This window comes from Oreochromis niloticus, linkage group LG15 (genome assembly GCF_001858045.2).
Source record: "Oreochromis niloticus isolate F11D_XX linkage group LG15, O_niloticus_UMD_NMBU, whole genome shotgun sequence".
NCBI classification, from domain to species: Eukaryota; Metazoa; Chordata; class Actinopteri; order Cichliformes; family Cichlidae; genus Oreochromis; species Oreochromis niloticus.
This window is the reverse complement of record NC_031980.2, coordinates 20,912,008-20,928,489: the sequence shown is the minus strand read 5'-3', so window position 1 is coordinate 20,928,489 and position 16,482 is coordinate 20,912,008. Positions and strand designations below refer to the sequence as shown.

Sequence of the window (16,482 nt, the reverse complement as noted above, 5' to 3'; positions counted from 1 at the left end):
ACCTCGTTTTTCTTACCTCACAGTCAGGTGCATTAGTAAAAACAACTCTACTGTATAAATAATACATTATTTCGATGGAGGACGTGGTGATAATATCACATCTTATCGCATTGTGTCATAAAAACAATGCAATAAGGGTAGACATTATACTCATTTTTGTTTGATTCTTCCACTTTAATCAACATTTTTAAGTTTTAGTTGATAAATGTTGATTATGGTAGAATATAAACCTGTACTACATATGCAGATATGCATCATGTTGTGTGCTGCATGCAGTGTCATAAATACGTGACTTTTCACAAGCCTCTGTGTTCCTCCTCCAGTTTGTAGCTTTAGCTTTGTTTATATTTTCAGATGCTCCCAAGAGAGTTTCTGCTGTGAGAAGGAGAAAAGGTAATGGTAAAAAACAAATAAAACGTTTCTATTTAAGATATACTCACTGACATTACCTGCAAAACTCCCCAGAGACAAAGTTTAAGTCATTATTATGTTTCACAGTAACCTCCCATAAGCTCTACAGGTGAATAATTCAGGGAACAATATTATCTCATCGTGTAAAATTAGAATAATTTGCATGACTTGGATATGAAGTTGTAACTTTAATTAAGCTTTTTGATTCAAAGATAATTTATCAATTTGCTTTATTTATCCTTTATGTTCATTTTCAGATCGGGAAACTGTGAGGACTGTAAAGGCTTTAAAGACAGCTGAGAAGCCCAAACGGACAGGTAGCACTGATTGTTATGTTTATATGAATTTGATCTTTAAAGTGATGTGCTTATTATTGTTTGCCTTTATTGTGAGATTGTAATAAAAACAGTCATGTCATAATCAGCTCTTCCCAGAATGACTGGTCTGCCTCCGAAAATAGCAAAGATCCGAAGATTTCCTCCTTTTCTGAAAGGTACTAAGATTTAATACATACATAAACTGGTGTTAATGTGAATCAGGAGAGAATTACTTTTTCACATATATGTTATAATTTTAAATATTTCTACCTTTTCAATTCCAAAAAGCCAAGAAAGTAGATAAACCCAAGGCTTCCAAAGCAAGTAAGCAATTACTTCCCCGCAAATATTTCATATTCATGATCACTGTATCCCAAAAGTAGAACAAATTATATTACTGTATTTATAAAACTGTTTTTTTTTTCATTGTGATCTTCTTTATTCACAGAGACAGAGACCAAAAAGCAAGAACAGGTCACAGACTCTGGACAAGAAGGTATAAAACGTTCATATTTGTTGTAAAGAACATTTATACCAAAATATGAAAATAAGAATATGACTTGGTTTGTTTATTATTGCAGTAAATTGTTGCTTTGGATTATATAAATAATCCAAATGTACGTTGATTTTGTTGCAGTTGGGCCTTGCAGACCTGCACCAGTCTATTGCCCGTCCCCACCTGGATGGTATGGTAAGTAGAAGGATCTCCACACTGCACTGAAATGTTGTTATATAGGCTGAATTAAAGCTTAAAGTCGGCTTTTTATCTTGCAGTTCATCACATAGTCACAGACAATCCTTACCCTCCTCCCACCATGTCAGGTATTTACTTTTGCTACTGTTTGCAGTCACTGTTAAATCACCGTTGCTTAATGACTTCTGCTGTAAGGTTAAAGGCGTATTTGTTTTTGTTTGCAGCTCCCTCTGCTCCTGTACTGACCGCCCACCCTGTCCATCCCGGAGCCCCACAGACACAGGGCGTTTATCAGCAGCAGCCTCCGCCACCACCAATGCATCCACTGTACGCACAGTATCAACCATATCAGCCACCACTTCAGCCTGTGATGCCGCCTCCACCAGATCCAGTTCAACCGCTCCAGCCTGTACAGCCAGAAGCTGCAGAAGAAGAAGAAGAAAAAGCTCCTGCCCAACCTGAGGTCCCGACTCCAGCTGTTGAAGCTCAGCCTGCTGAAGCTCCGGTTCAAGGTGAGAAGGATATTTCGTTCTTCTTTTAAAATCGTTGCTTCTTATTTTAGTTTTCTTGTTTTCTTGTTCTTTCTTGCTTTACATGTATTCATTTAAAAATATTTGAAAACACTGATTTTTTTTCTACTTACCTGATATGTTGCTGATAAGTAAATATTTGAATAAGGTGTGATAAATAAATGAATACATAAATACATTTCACTTGAAAAAAAGCCACACTATCCTGAAAATCTTACATTTTTCTGTGAAACTTTAATATAATTAAAACTGTGCTACATAGTAAATAAACCTACAACTGTTTTTAAGAACCAGAGGCTGCTGAGGAGGACGTGATTGCTGTCTCCACAAAGAAAGGTACAAACTAAGAAGTTAAACTCTTGTGGAAAGTTTTGTTTATCATAATTACATCAGTGAACAATAATTAATGTCTTGTCATTTTTAGCAAAAAAGACAACAAAGGCTGCTGATTCAGACAAAGGTACTGTAGCCCTCTCCACATCCACTAAACACTTAATTTGCCAGCTAACTAGAATATTTGCTGTAACAAACGACAGCTGCAGCACATAACGATGATGTACAATGACACTGTGCGCTATATGAATGCATTAATTAAAGAAAATTAACTTGGCATGGGCATTTCACTGCAATTATCCCCTCAGAGCCAGGAGCAGCCAAAGGGAAAACAAAGAAAGGTAATTCATGTATACAGCTGGATAATTTGGTGTTTCCACTGGTACACACTTCACATTGTCAGAAGTAATACACACAGTAATTATAGCTGTGCTTTGTTGTAAATATTCATATATATTTAAACCTTTTTCCAAGAAACGGACACCATAAATTCATGTATTTTTTCAATACTAGACGCTGCTGTTTTGGAAGAGAAAACCAAAGTAGACACCGCAAAGAAAGGTGATCTGGTATCTATGGATCTATACTTTCTAGTGCATTTTGATTGCCTTTAAAAGTGTAATGTTCTTATTATGTGTTTGTTACTACAGTGGCAGCTGCTAAAAAAGAGAAAATCAGAACTGATGCAGGGACAAAAAAAGGTAAAATATCCTTTATTGTTATTATTGAGACATATAAACGATGAGAATTAAACAGTATATATTTAATTCTGTTGTATTTTGTTCCAATTTGTTTGCATAGATCCATCTGCAAAACATAAAGCTAAAAGTGCTGCAGCTCCTAAGAAAGGTAAACATGATTAGACGTTAGGATCTCATCAAATTTATAATATTTAAAAAATCAAATGCAGTCCAACACATTTCTCTTTCATGTGATGTAGGAGTTAATAGTTGACTGAGAAAACAAATTATTCAGGCTGCTAATCATGAGTTTTTCCTCATTACGTCAGCGCCTGCGGCTGAACGACAGAAGAGGAAAGCAGCCTCTGAAAAGACAGGTAACGGCACTCACTAACATTCATTAATCTATATAAAGCCAATCATAATTCCTGTCACCGACATGAAAGATGATTGGGAACTAATTGTTTCTGCTCCCCTCAAAAGTGGCACCTATCAGGAGCAAAGTGAAGGCGTCGACAGCTAAGACAGGTAAAACTCAGACCATGCATGAGTTCATGAAAATTAGATTTTCTTCTCGGTTGAAGATCTGTTTTTGATCATCAACTTTAGCCCAATTTCACCCCTGCAATATAATTTCTGTTTATTAAGATGATTTGGTTCAGTTCAAATTCATATCAAACAGATCCAGAACCACGTCCACAGCCACTCAGACTGAGACCGAGACTTGACATTGGCCGGAGGGCAAATGTAACCTCTGAGGCCCACGAGGAGAAACCTGCCAGATCTTCATCTGAACCAGGTCTGTGTGTCTTTCATGCGGGCCCCAAAATATCTACCGTTCCTAAAACTTGTAGTTCTTTACTATTTTTTTGTATCTGTAGCCAAGACAAGATCAAAATTATTGGCAGCAAAGAAAAGTAAGTTTATATTTTAATGTGGCAATAATTTTCCCCAAAGCTTAGCTTATTTACAGCATGCTAGCAGCACTTTGAGACTGCACAATAGTGCTTTTAACCCATTAGTATGCTAACATGCTACTAGTGACCGGGGTCCCGCTTGTGGGACTGCACAGCATTTCCGTCCCTTCTCCCTCTCTCCCAAATTTTAAATTAATTTTCAATACTCAACCTTACAGGTCAGATTTACCGCACCACCACCTCTGATCTCCAGATGTAGACTTTACCACTGTCTAAAATATGATTGTTATTTCTTGGAGTACGATATTAGTACTGCACTGTGCCAGTGTCCTAATGCTAGAGCATAATCTACCAGAACTCATTGTGTATATTCAGCTAAAACTAGATTATTTTTATTTATTATCATTAGATGTACAGTTATTTAGCCACATAATAAAGAATTGGGCAAACTAGTTTTTCTGATAAAAAATACATGTTTTAGTTTATGTTTATGATTATAAAAATAATTTAATTGTCTTGAGATGACTGTTGCTTGTATTTGGTGGTCTAAATAACATTCAATTGAACTGAAAATCTAAAAGAGACAGCTCTCAGAAACAAATATGTCTACCTTATGCTTTTCCTGAAGGAAAAGTCAAAGGACTTCCAAAATTAGTGGGAAAGTTAGGACTTTGACCTGTTGGTTGCACAAAGTGACAAAACAGGGGATTTGAAAGCCAGCAGGATTCATCTTTTAGTCTCTGGAGACCACTGAGATACATCCAAAAATCCTTAAAGTCGCCCTCAGCTATTTCAAGCCATCTTTGTTACCTTGTTAAAAACAGGAAAATCTAACAAGCTGTCTTTCTTGCCTTTACTTTCAGCTCTGTAGAAGTTGTGTTCTTTAAATTTGAGTCTTATAACCAGTCTGAATGTATACCCTTTTGATAAATTGGAAGGCAAATTAACTATGGTGGAATTCATGCTGAGAGTAAAACATCTCTGAAAAATGTCTTTTAATTAGAGGATGGAAATGAAGAAGGTCTAAACTGCAGTCATGCCTCAATCTGCAAGAGTCTAATGTTCACATTCACTGTTAGTATTCATGTCCATCCATGTTTCTCAGAAGCTAAACTGATCAAGTGAAACACAGGAAGAGAAGGTGCAAGCGTAGATGTTTGTACCCTTGTAAAACCATCTACAGCAAATTAGATGTGTTTGAAACATACTCATGTTCTCGACTGGCATTTTTCAGGGAAAATCGCCCCTTTCTGAGATGCAGATTATGTGAATAAAATGGGCTGTTTTATGCATGATAAAGTTCTAATTAGAGACACGTCAAGCTGTATTACACCGAGAAGGGAATAATATTGCAAGAATATTGAATTTACACCACAATTACAGAGAGTTATTTGGCAGGCTGTAATAGGGCTGTCTCTCCTCTCACAGGCCAAGCAGAGAAGGCTGAAAAGAAATCTGTCAAAGAGTCTCAAGGTATGGATTTAGAGCAGAATTAGAAGTGAATCTAATGAGTGCTGTGTATATTTCACAAGGCTCAGCTGCTCCTTTCTCCCTTCGCAAATTATAGAAAAAGAGAAACAAGCATCAAAAACTGGTAAGTACTCATGCATGAAAGTTTTCTATATGCAGAGTAAATAATCTCCAGTCACCATAGAGAGTGTTGACACTTATTAGAATTATTTGTGTTTCCAGAAGTTTAATTTCATTGCAACGTGCTTCATTCAAGAGGCTTTATTAGTACTGCTGATTAGAGACTGGTTCTCTTTTGGTTACTGATATGACCTCTACTAGTTTAGAGGTCAGTTTTATTTCAATTAAAAGAGTAATCTGTTATATTATCAGCATTAGTGGAAATTAATACTTTGGAGTTCTTTAGAATTAGCTTTTGGTTTTAGTTTAGTTCAGAGGGGCGGAGCCTACCTACTGAGTTGATATGGACAACTCAATACTCCATATCAACAATGTATTAAGCAACACGCTTGTTAATTTCCCTTGCACTGACAATTTTTGGTAAAATCTAGACGTTGTGGTTTTGGATCATTCTCCTCCTCATCAGCCATACTTACCTTCCCTGTGCTTGTCCTAAATGTGAAGCTACGCTCTTTCAAAGCTGGCAGATAGTTATCATCTAGGCACAAAATTATATGAATACTTCCGCAATGTAAACACCCTCCTCTCTGTCATCTTGCTTGTTAACCTGACTGAATGCATCGGGGAAATTAACTTTTTCTTTTCTCACAAGGAATAGGTAGATATTGTTACATGTAATAATAATATAGACAAAAATAAAAGGCTATCTACTACTATCTACTATCAAAACATTTTGTTCTTCAGTATACTTTTGAAATTCTGGGTAAAAGGAGCGGGAATGTATTTCAACCTCAATTCCTTGTTTTACTAGATACATATTTTTTCCCTCATACAATGATACCTATATTGCCATATCTGGCAGAATGAGTTTAGATTGCCAATTTTATTGTTGACAGCAAAGATTGTTGGGAGCTATTTTGCATCATGTAGCGATGATAATGTTCAGGAGGGTGATAGAAATTAGAATAAGCTGCCCCTTCACAAACAAAGAGTCTGTACATCCCCACATGCACTCGCACAATCCTGATCAATACCTAAATCGACAAATGTATAAATTAACTCTCAGAATGTATCAATTTCCTCATAATGCCTTTAAATTTAAGTTCCCAGCATCAGTGTAAACTACAGTATATGAAGTTGGCTGAACTAATAAAGCTTCTTGACTTACTGGATAAACATGTTGAAGTATTTCAAAGAAACACAGTGGTGCTATGAATCGTTTCGTTTTCTGTCATTTATGTTGTGTATCATATGCTTGTTGTCAATAGAAAATGAGAAAACAGCTTCCTGTAAGGCCTGAGGTATTCTGTACATTTTCACCATCTTTCCCATGGATAATTCAGTATGAAAGGACGAAGGCTTTAATGACATTAGGATCACAAGTGATTAGAATTTAATGAGATGAGCTGATTGGGACAAGATTACAAGCCTTTTGAGCCGCCTTGAATTATTGAAAGAGATTATGGCCTTTGATGAATATGGCAACAATTTTATATTTAGGCGGATTGATTAAATCCATGAACCAAAACCCATTAAATTGGGTTATTAGTGTTCCGTTCTTATTGAATCATCCAGTGGATTACAAACACTCCCCCACTGCCCTGTTTAACTTCACACTTTGCTACCGTCTGACACAGCAGTGCCTGTTTCTTCAGGTGTGATGAAAAATAGTTTCTTTGGTTCAGACTGAAGTTCAGAGGTTTACTTTGATTTTGGTTTCTTCATTTCACTTAAAACAAGCAAACCGGAATCGTTTTATACAGACAATACTAGCCAGTATTTGTGTTGTATGGTTTGTTTTATGCATGACTGAATTCCAAAAGAAATCAATCTCTTTTGGAGGATTTCATTTCATTTCATTTAAGTTACTTGCATTTTATTTAGCAGGGAAATACATGTACACATTGTTACATTTAAGTTAAATCTAAGTTAAATCTCACATCTAACTTAACAAAGTCACGACGCACTAATGGAAACATAAACTAACAGTAAAGCAAGAAGAAAAACAACCTTTATAACTAGCAATTAAAGCAACAACATGAGTAAACAAATGGATGTGAGTTAAATATCCTTCCTGGTGTTCATAGACTTGCCTTTGCCAAATGTTTTCATTTCTGTGAACTGTGTCTCTGAGTGGTGACTTTGACGTCACATTTCACTACCAAGGATTTCTAAGAGACTTCAATCTGTAAGTTCTGTGGTTCACTATGAACTAGATATAATGTTGATAGATGTGTTTACTGTGTAGCTTGCTGCAATAAATTCTCATTATTGGGTGTTAAATGCTGTTAATGGTCCCCTTTTAGAGAGCTACAACTCAGACGTTTGTCAGCCAATAAACTTTGGTTTCTATCACATTTGTTTTACTTGTTTTTTAGTTGATGATTTATTTATTCTTCAGTCACTTTTTTATTTTGCTTTGAGTCACTAAACTCCTTTTGGTTAGGTTTATGAAAAGCCTCATCACAAAATTAAACCTGCACATGCTGCATATCTAGTTACATGTGCTTTACAATTGCCCATCAATGGCTGTTCAGGTGACAGACCAGTCTCTCTGTATAGAATATGGAGAGGCCAGCGGTTTGTTGTGGACAGCAGTGCTTGGCATCCTGGGAATGAGAAGGTGCTTTCCCTTTGCAACACTCAGCAGCAACAAGGCTACTCTTTGTTGAGCACCACTCTTCAGGCGTGTTATTTCAACACCTGCTGAGTGGCTTTTATTAGGTTTAAACAATTATGCAGGGTGATGTGGTTGTTGCAGAAAAATTACATTTAAATGTATTTTTATTTGCAAATGACAAGTAGCGATAAGTGGTCGCTTTGCCAACTAAATTTTAATTTTAGTTTGACTTTAACAAGAGACTGAAGCAGCAGAAACAAGCAAAAGAACATCACTGTGTTTAAAGAGCGAAACCCAGCCTGTCTTTTATCCTTTCTCTCCTTTCATGCATGTAGAAACTTATCCTCTGTTTTCTTTCTCTCTCAGTGTGAAGCACAATCTCATATTCTCATTAAGTTTTATTTTTATTGCATGCAGAAGAGCTCAAGAAAGAAGAAAATATTACAGAAAAGAAGAAACCTGGTAAGACTTGGTGAAATTTATTCAGGTTCTTATTTCATTGACAGTGGCGGATATTAATATTTGCGTATGGAGAAGGATATAGGCGGGTGTGGGTGTTTCTAATCAAGACCACCACTAAGGCTGTGTTCAAACCCATTGTGAAGTGAACTTGTGCGTCACATCACTGGGTGTTTTTGGACCATTTTGTAACCCAGAAATGTTAACGCCTTAGCGCTAATGGGACAACTGCTTCCTCTTAACAAAACAGATTTTAGGAGTTTACCAGTTAGTCTTATTTTTGGTTCTGTCCCTATATAAGAGTGAACTTAAATCATACAGTGCCCACAAACAGTGATGACAGCTTGACCTCTATTTCTGGTCTGGAAACTTTGCTTTATGTGTGGTTTGAACACACTATGTAATCATATAATTACACAGCACAAATTTATCCACAGATCTTATTGTAAGCAACGTCTTTCCATCTCATCTTGCCTTCACAGGACAGAGATTCTTCCAGTGTGTTTATGTCCCGGGCAAAAATGCCCAGTACCCTTTACGACCTTTCACTCCAGCCATGTCCCCCACCATGATGTCTCCTGCACTCAGAGCCATGTTGGAGCAGCAGAGAGCAGCCAGGGCATCTGGGCAGTAGGACCACCTGAAGCCTCTATATATATCTGATAGCACTTCATCTTTCCATCCAGCAGGGGGAGATGTTTGAATCTGTGCTAGCTTTACATTCAGAGGATGATCACAGAGAGAGAGAAAAAAGTGGACAGACTTACTTTGTCTTTAATTTATTGAAATATTTAGTGGTTGAGCTCCTGGGGTTGCTGTTAATATTGCCCATTTTACCCTCTGCTTATGCTGCTCTACTATACCTATTTTCAGTAAGAAAAATGCCATCTTGTGAATATTATTTTAATTATAAATAGTATTTATAATGTATATAATGCATGTTTTTAATTTAGAATGGGATAAATGGGTCACATCTTAGCATGTAATATAAAACTGTTTTTGTGTTGCTCTCCGTGATGCCCCTTATCAGATTTAACAGTAATTTAAGGTAGTTTAGTTTATATCCAAGCAAACACTTATACTCTATTAAGACAAGGTTTTACTGTCTAAGATTATTTGCAACAGGAAAATATATTACATTGAATTGAATGTTAATGTCAGTAAACCCAAGCAAATACATTACATAAAATAAGATTGAATTGAAAAGTATTTTTTCCCATTTTTTCATATAAATAACTGCATTTTCAGTTCCTGTAACCATGCCCCGTGTTTGTTTCTGCGGCTTTGCTGCATCTGCAATAGAACAGAATGCAAATGTTGGAGGGTCAAATCCCAGGAGCTCCCACATTGATCCGAGCAGCATCCCTGTCACTGAACATCCATCAGCCTCATCAATCGTAGGCGCATGCTGTGATTGATGGACACATATGTCTTGACATATTATGAACACATCTAGCATGAAACTGTCGGCCATTTACCTTTCACCGCTAATGTTTTTTTTTTTTTTTTGTAGAGGTTCATTTCAATATGTTACATGCCACATTTTAACTTGTGACTCCACTTAAAGTGGTGTATTGGAAATACTGTAGACTAGTAGATGAATAAAATATAGAAGAATCTGAAAAAATAGATATTTACTAACATCCAAGAGGCGCCCAAAAGATTTGTATATCTGTATGAATACAAACTCAATAATGCAATGCAGTCTCATTACACATATTGGAGCTGCAAAATTAAATAAACCTGCATCCAATTAAGAAACATATTTAAATGAAACATAAAGCTAAGTAAGAAAAAGGGGATATGATTTTTTAAAATACATTTTCTTGTGTATATACAATAATTATTAAATAGTCTAGGTTCTCTGTGTAACTTGAAGCAGCTTGTATGTGGGACTGTGGGCTTCCCAGTGGTGGTTTATTGGCCAGGAAATGAGTATGCAGCAAAATCAGCAATGTTTTTGTGGCGCCTCATTAGGTGTAATAAATTCAGAAAACCTGTTTTTGATTTGTTTTTCTTTTAAAGCCAAAGATTGCAATGCTGTGCTTTTATCTTAAAAATGAAGTGCAATTCCTGGATAGTAAATGTCTTGTAATGATGTGTTTTATCACAGATGACCTCTAATTACTTACAAGTATCAGCTCCTCATGTTCAGAGGCAGGGACAACTTTGATGTGACCAACTCATGAGACACTGTGATGTCTGCTACACTGAATGAATGTCATTTGTGTTAATCATCAGCTTATTTATTAAGTCTGATCTTGTCATATTTCTTTTTACCTCAGTCATTCATAGCTCTGGTTTTGTACCTTATAGCAACATGGCTGCCTTGTTGACACTGCCAAACTGTTGCTGAGCATCACCAGTGATTTCTGTCGCCGTCTTACTGAATGAAAACTTGATGAAAAGAACCAAAAAAGGTGTTTTTAAGCTGGGCTTAATCCTGGGATATGACCCACTCTTGCCCAGATTGTGCTGTCACATTCACCTTTTAACAGAGTGAGTTCCTAAAGACACACAAATCTACTAGTTTTTAATAGCTAGTCCATGCTTTAAAAAAATGCTTTTGACACTCACGGCCAGAGTAAAGACAACGCAAAGCACTCATATTGTTGCATTTTTAACATATTATGACCCTGTGGATTGAGCTACATCAATTATTAAGATGTTATTTTAAATTTGATTTTTGTTTTTGTTTTTGAGGTATGGCAGTGAAGTGCGGCTCAACCAGAGGTTCTTGAAGTTATCAGGGCCAGGGACCTCTTAGAGGGGTGAAAGTTTTCCAAGGTTCCCCTCATAATCCACATTCAAAGCAGTTAAGATGCTTTGAACCTCGTGTTACTTGTTGTTGTGGACTGACTCAGATATTTCCCTATGCTATCTTGCAAGGTAGTCATCTAACTAATACGCCAAACTATGCAGCAGAACATTTCTGCTGTCCTTGAGTGTTGTTACGGACTTTCTACCAAACTGACTCAATGCATATTGATATCAGACTCTCCATTAACCCAAAGACAACTTTGGGGATAAAAATGGACTCAATATATATTCATATTTTTTTAACTGTGAAATTGTTACCATTCATTAAAATCCACTTTTAATGATGCAGCACAGATTACTCAATTTAAAGCAAATTATTTTCAGACCCCTCGGCTATGAGATATCAACCGTAGGGCCGACTCACCATTGCACTTGCTAATCCTAACTGTATTGTAACTTTTTCTAAAACTGCTTTTTTTAAAGCCTCAAACTGTGTTTAGCGAGAAATTGAATTTTAGAGGTGAGTTTAAAGTAAGTTACTTGAAAACTTCTATTTAATTATTGCAAACTAAAAAATCATCCTCCAGCTTAATAACATAATTAGAAATTTTTCTTGTTCTTTTTTAAGAGTTAGTTCTAAATAAAGTGACGTTTACTGATATGAACTGAACATTTTCATCACTTGTTTTACCAATAATTAGCTGCCAAAGATCGCACAGTGGCCATTTTGACTAAAACTAGTGTGTTGCAACATTAAAGAAGGTCCTGCCCCTTTTAGGTGCAGGCCCATAATTTTTGTGATATTGTTACATAAATAACAGTCTTGATTTCCTTAGACTCAATCTAAAAGATGAACATAGCCAGTGTGACATCACCCATTGGTTTCTGGACTTTTTCTTTGTTTTTATTTAGTTTATTTCATTTCATTTTTCTTTATTCCTGAGTTTAACAGAACATTGATTGTAAGGGTTTTTTGTAAACTCTCATTTTATAAACAAGTCTGAAATGAAGTGTATCCCTGAGGTTTCAGTATTGCGCTCCAGGGGTGAGGTCAGCAGTCCTGAAGTGGTAAAGAAGCCTAATGAGATCTGACATAATGTACTGCTGCAACTGATTGTAGGTGGTGTAAGTGTTTGTTGGAGTAAGTTATCACCTTAAAATGTGGTTTTTACTGGTGTTTTGATTAATCATATTCCAGAAGGGCGTATCAGCAGTAGTCTGCTGGTGCCTCAGTGTTCTGAAGGTCCTCAAAACATATAAAACAGTAATTACAGCATAAACTGTGGCTATGTGCTGTAATTATGTTTTAAAGTGTTATTAACTGTAATTTAACGTGAGTTAAACCGTGATCTCATACAAGAAAACGAACCAGAAGGAACACACAAAAACATCAGAGCTCTATCTAATGTAACTCCAGGTCCTTCATACATATTCATGTGAGCCTACAGTTGTAAGGCTGAGTTCAACTTGACTACTCTACGTCCCTGATTATGTTTTAAGTACATGCGTTTGGATGGTGTTGTTAAAAGCAAGTGATCTGCTTTTTCTTATGCATGTTTTTTTTTCTGAAAAGCTGTAGTGCAACACTTACACTTTTGCTTCACTGTATTTCACTATGATGTGTTGCTGTCATATTTGTCTTTCATTCTTTTATTGGTTGGTAGTTATCTGAAACTACAGACAAATTCATGTAATTGATCTGCGATCTCCAAGGAGAATAAAAAATAGCTGGGTTTCTTGTAGATACTTCATCTGGGATTGGAGTGCAGTTTAACACTCTTTAAAAAAGTCTAATTCCACAAAATACAGTTTGAGGTTGTTTTGTTTTGGAAGGATATATTTTGTTAACAAATTGTACTATTTTCTGCATGATAATGTCATTTATTTAAATTCAAGGCTGCTTTTTTTGTAACACACAAGTAAGACTGCGGTGTCACAAAAAGCAGTCACTCTGGTGCTGTACAAATACTGTAGATAATAGTTAATGAGACTTATCACTCCATTAGTTCTCAAAGATAATAATAAATTTGTTAACACGTTTGCTCAAAAAACTGTTTTAAATTAAAGATGTTTTTTTTTCTTGTGCTTTATCAAATATGTATGAAAATGATGTTTTATTAAGAGAAAGTATGAACTACCTGCTGCATGTACTATAAAGCAGATGTGTTTAATTCACTCAGTCACTTTCCAGAAGCCAGTTAAGTGTCATACCTGACATTTCAGGCAATAATATCATTGGAGGGACAACACTGAGTCTGCTGTGCTTATGTAGGAAACTTTTACCACTATGCAGTTTTTGTGTCAAAACCTGAATAAATTTTTGAAGATATCTATGAGGGGCATTTCTCTCTCTCGCTCTCTTTGCTATATATGGAATAATTGATGTAGAAAGAAACATTGTTATACTGATGGCCTGTGACGTATTTGTAGTCTCTTCTGGGTGTATCCCACCCTGCAACAGCTCATAGTCTCCATCCTATCAATAAATAAATAACAATCACTAAACCACCTCTTGTTAATTATTAGTTCACTGCTGCTAAGAAGCACAGTGTTGAAGATTAATGTGTTCTGTTCTGTGAGTTCTAAGTACATCATAAATCGTTTTCTTTTCTAAGTTTCAAGTTAGTTTAAAGCTGATAAAGTCTGGAAAAGAAAGGGTTATTTATACACACTGACTGGGAATTGGAAATGAAAGTGGAAAAAGACACAGTGAAAAGTAATCTAAAAAATTAGTGGACAGGAAAATCTAAAACTGGCACACACAAAAAGGGTCACATCAAATGTGAAGACAGAGACACACTGATGGATAAAGGCATACAGGCAGAAAGATGAGACTGTAGAAGAAACACTGAGGAACTGAACACATGAGAAATAAACTGACAACAGAAACAGAGACAAACCCAATTCAAGCCCAGGACTGGATGAGTAAATCACCTAAACAGGCATCAAAAACTCCATAATTATTAAACCGTAACCAGAACTAAAATACAAGAGCTAATAATTAAAATACTGGAATGATACTAAAATCAAAACAGGAATAAAAAAAAATACATTCTGAGAATTTAAAAAAAAATGTAAAAACTTCATACATTTATTAAGCAATGAAAATAAAGCTTAAAAAAACAAACAGGAAAGGCCTGTCTGTAAAGGACTTTGGGTCAACTTCTAAGCATACCATAGAGTCTGCCAGAGCTTACCTTTACATTTTTACATGCCGTAGTGCCATTTTTCGAGCATTTTATGTTGCTATGTATGCATTAAGTCAATAGTAATGTCACGGCTGAGCAGGCTGTGTTTTTGAGGTGGAGACCCAAAAGCAGACATGGAAAAGTGAAAACTAAGGTTTAACAAAAAGCGAGCTGTTTATTTAGGCTGATGAAAAAAACTGAAAAGCAAGGTGAGGTGAAACAAGGGCGAAACTAAACTGAAACAACTATGGCTAAGAATGGAAACCATGACAAGAACCTAGAGCATGAAACTGAACAGGAACATGCTACAATGAAACTATGAAATAAACCAAATATGAACCTGAACAGTAGATGGAACTCTGAGACTTGACGTGGCTCAACACGAACACAAAAAGACGACCGGATAAAGAAGAGTAAGAGACAGAGGGTAGTGAGGGAAGTGGAAACACCTGGGGAGACACAGCTGACAAAAATGAACATGACGCCACGAGAGGAAGTAAAACAAAACACACTGAACATGCAAACACTAGACTCTTCAAAATAAGACTGGAAACATGGAGAGACGTAGACATGAAACGCAAGCTTGATAACATGAAACACGCAGACAAGACACACATAAAAGACTCAAACACGGGGAAATGGATGAAACCTAAACTAGACTAACCACAACTAAATCCTAACTAAACAATAGCACTAGAACTTATTTCCAATATAACATAAGGAATCAAAAATACAAAATAAACTCAACCTGCTGGGTCACAGACCTAGCCATTGACAGACATAAATTGCTAAAAAGTGCAATAAACAGAGAAATTGAAAATTGTTTTTGAACACTCTTGCGAACTATTTCCAACAGTGCAATCAAACCACTAAGTGTCCTATGAACTAAACAGAAAGGCACAAAATCAAACATGACTTCCAATACCACTAATGGACCTTTGAAAGGCCAACAACTGCATTTCCCATGAAAAATGACTTCATTTCCTGTTTCCACAGATAATGGCGGATAGTTCCTGCTGACAGAATGATGAACTTTATTCCAATGGAGGAAGTCCTATGAACAGCTGATCAGATTGGCAAAGTGTGTTTCTGGATAATGTTTTTGTTGTTGGGTGCGCTTTTTACATCATTTTTGTAAAAGCCATTAGTGGAAGGACACTGTGACCTGAGACAAGTTGAATTCACGATATGCAAGTAAAATTTCTCCATTTTCATAAGCAAAAAATGATTGCTCTAGCTTATTCTGTTGCAGTTCTATCAGGATTTAAAGATAATGATGCAAATGCAATCGTGAGCGCTCCTGTGGGCTTACAAGGGTTCAATGTAGGCTATAAATAAAATAAATGTGACAGTCAACACAAAAAAGAATATATTTTCATCTCCAAAAAAACATTTATCTAACACACGTTAGTGGGTCACATAACAAACTTGGAGGATAGAAAAAAGTATCCATCCCATCAGGCTAGAATTGATCCAATACCAATACCAGGATTGGTATCGATACTATCGATATTTGGATTGATCTACCCACTTCTCATTTTAGGATGTCAGTGGGGTAGTTTGAGCTCTTGTTGGCAGAATTGGGACAACTTCTAGGGAGGCAGAAAAAAAATTTCAGAGAGTCTATTAACAGATAAAATAGAATTATTTTACTATTTCCATATCATTGTATACTCAGTACTGGTGTACATTTTGAGCTAATTACAGTCTGACTGGTCAGATCTGTTTATTCACATGCGAAAAATCGGCTGTCGCAATACATGTCGCAAATTTGTCTTCAAAAACTTATATGGTTGGTGTGAACAGCTGCAATAATAATAGGTTACCTGTCCAGTGTGAAAAGTGGAAAAAACAAGCATGAAGCAATGTTTTGAAAAATATAGCATAACATTTCATGGGCAAACTGAAATAGATACAGCAAGTCATGGCAGTAAATACATGACCTTCCGTTATCACTGCTTTCCTTGGTGTGGATAAACAAAG

General features: G+C 36.1%; 1 protein-coding gene across 6 annotated transcripts in view; it reads left to right on the top strand.

Annotated features, from left to right (window-relative positions):
* Positions 1-13,653, top strand: part of LOC106096953 (triadin) — a 32,458-nt gene extending 18,805 nt beyond the window's left edge. For 3 of the 6 annotated variants that reach the window (XM_025898697.1, XM_025898694.1, XM_025898699.1), the window contains 22 exons: positions 355-393; positions 669-728; positions 836-904; positions 1,017-1,052; positions 1,177-1,224; positions 1,366-1,419; positions 1,503-1,550; positions 1,647-1,934; positions 2,241-2,288; positions 2,377-2,412; positions 2,594-2,626; positions 2,799-2,846; positions 2,936-2,986; positions 3,087-3,134; positions 3,295-3,342; positions 3,449-3,493; positions 3,648-3,764; positions 3,847-3,882; positions 5,311-5,355; positions 5,450-5,476; positions 8,510-8,554; positions 9,034-13,653. In XM_025898697.1, coding sequence (XP_025754482.1) covers positions 355-393; positions 669-728; positions 836-904; positions 1,017-1,052; positions 1,177-1,224; positions 1,366-1,419; positions 1,503-1,550; positions 1,647-1,934; positions 2,241-2,288; positions 2,377-2,412; positions 2,594-2,626; positions 2,799-2,846; positions 2,936-2,986; positions 3,087-3,134; positions 3,295-3,342; positions 3,449-3,493; positions 3,648-3,764; positions 3,847-3,882; positions 5,311-5,355; positions 5,450-5,476; positions 8,510-8,554; positions 9,034-9,185 — 1,421 coding nt within the window. In that variant the 3' untranslated portion in view covers positions 9,186-13,653. The other 3 variants (XM_025898695.1, XM_025898696.1, XM_025898698.1) reach the window with 3 other exon arrangements.
* The last annotated feature ends 2,829 nt before the right edge of the window (positions 13,654-16,482 follow it).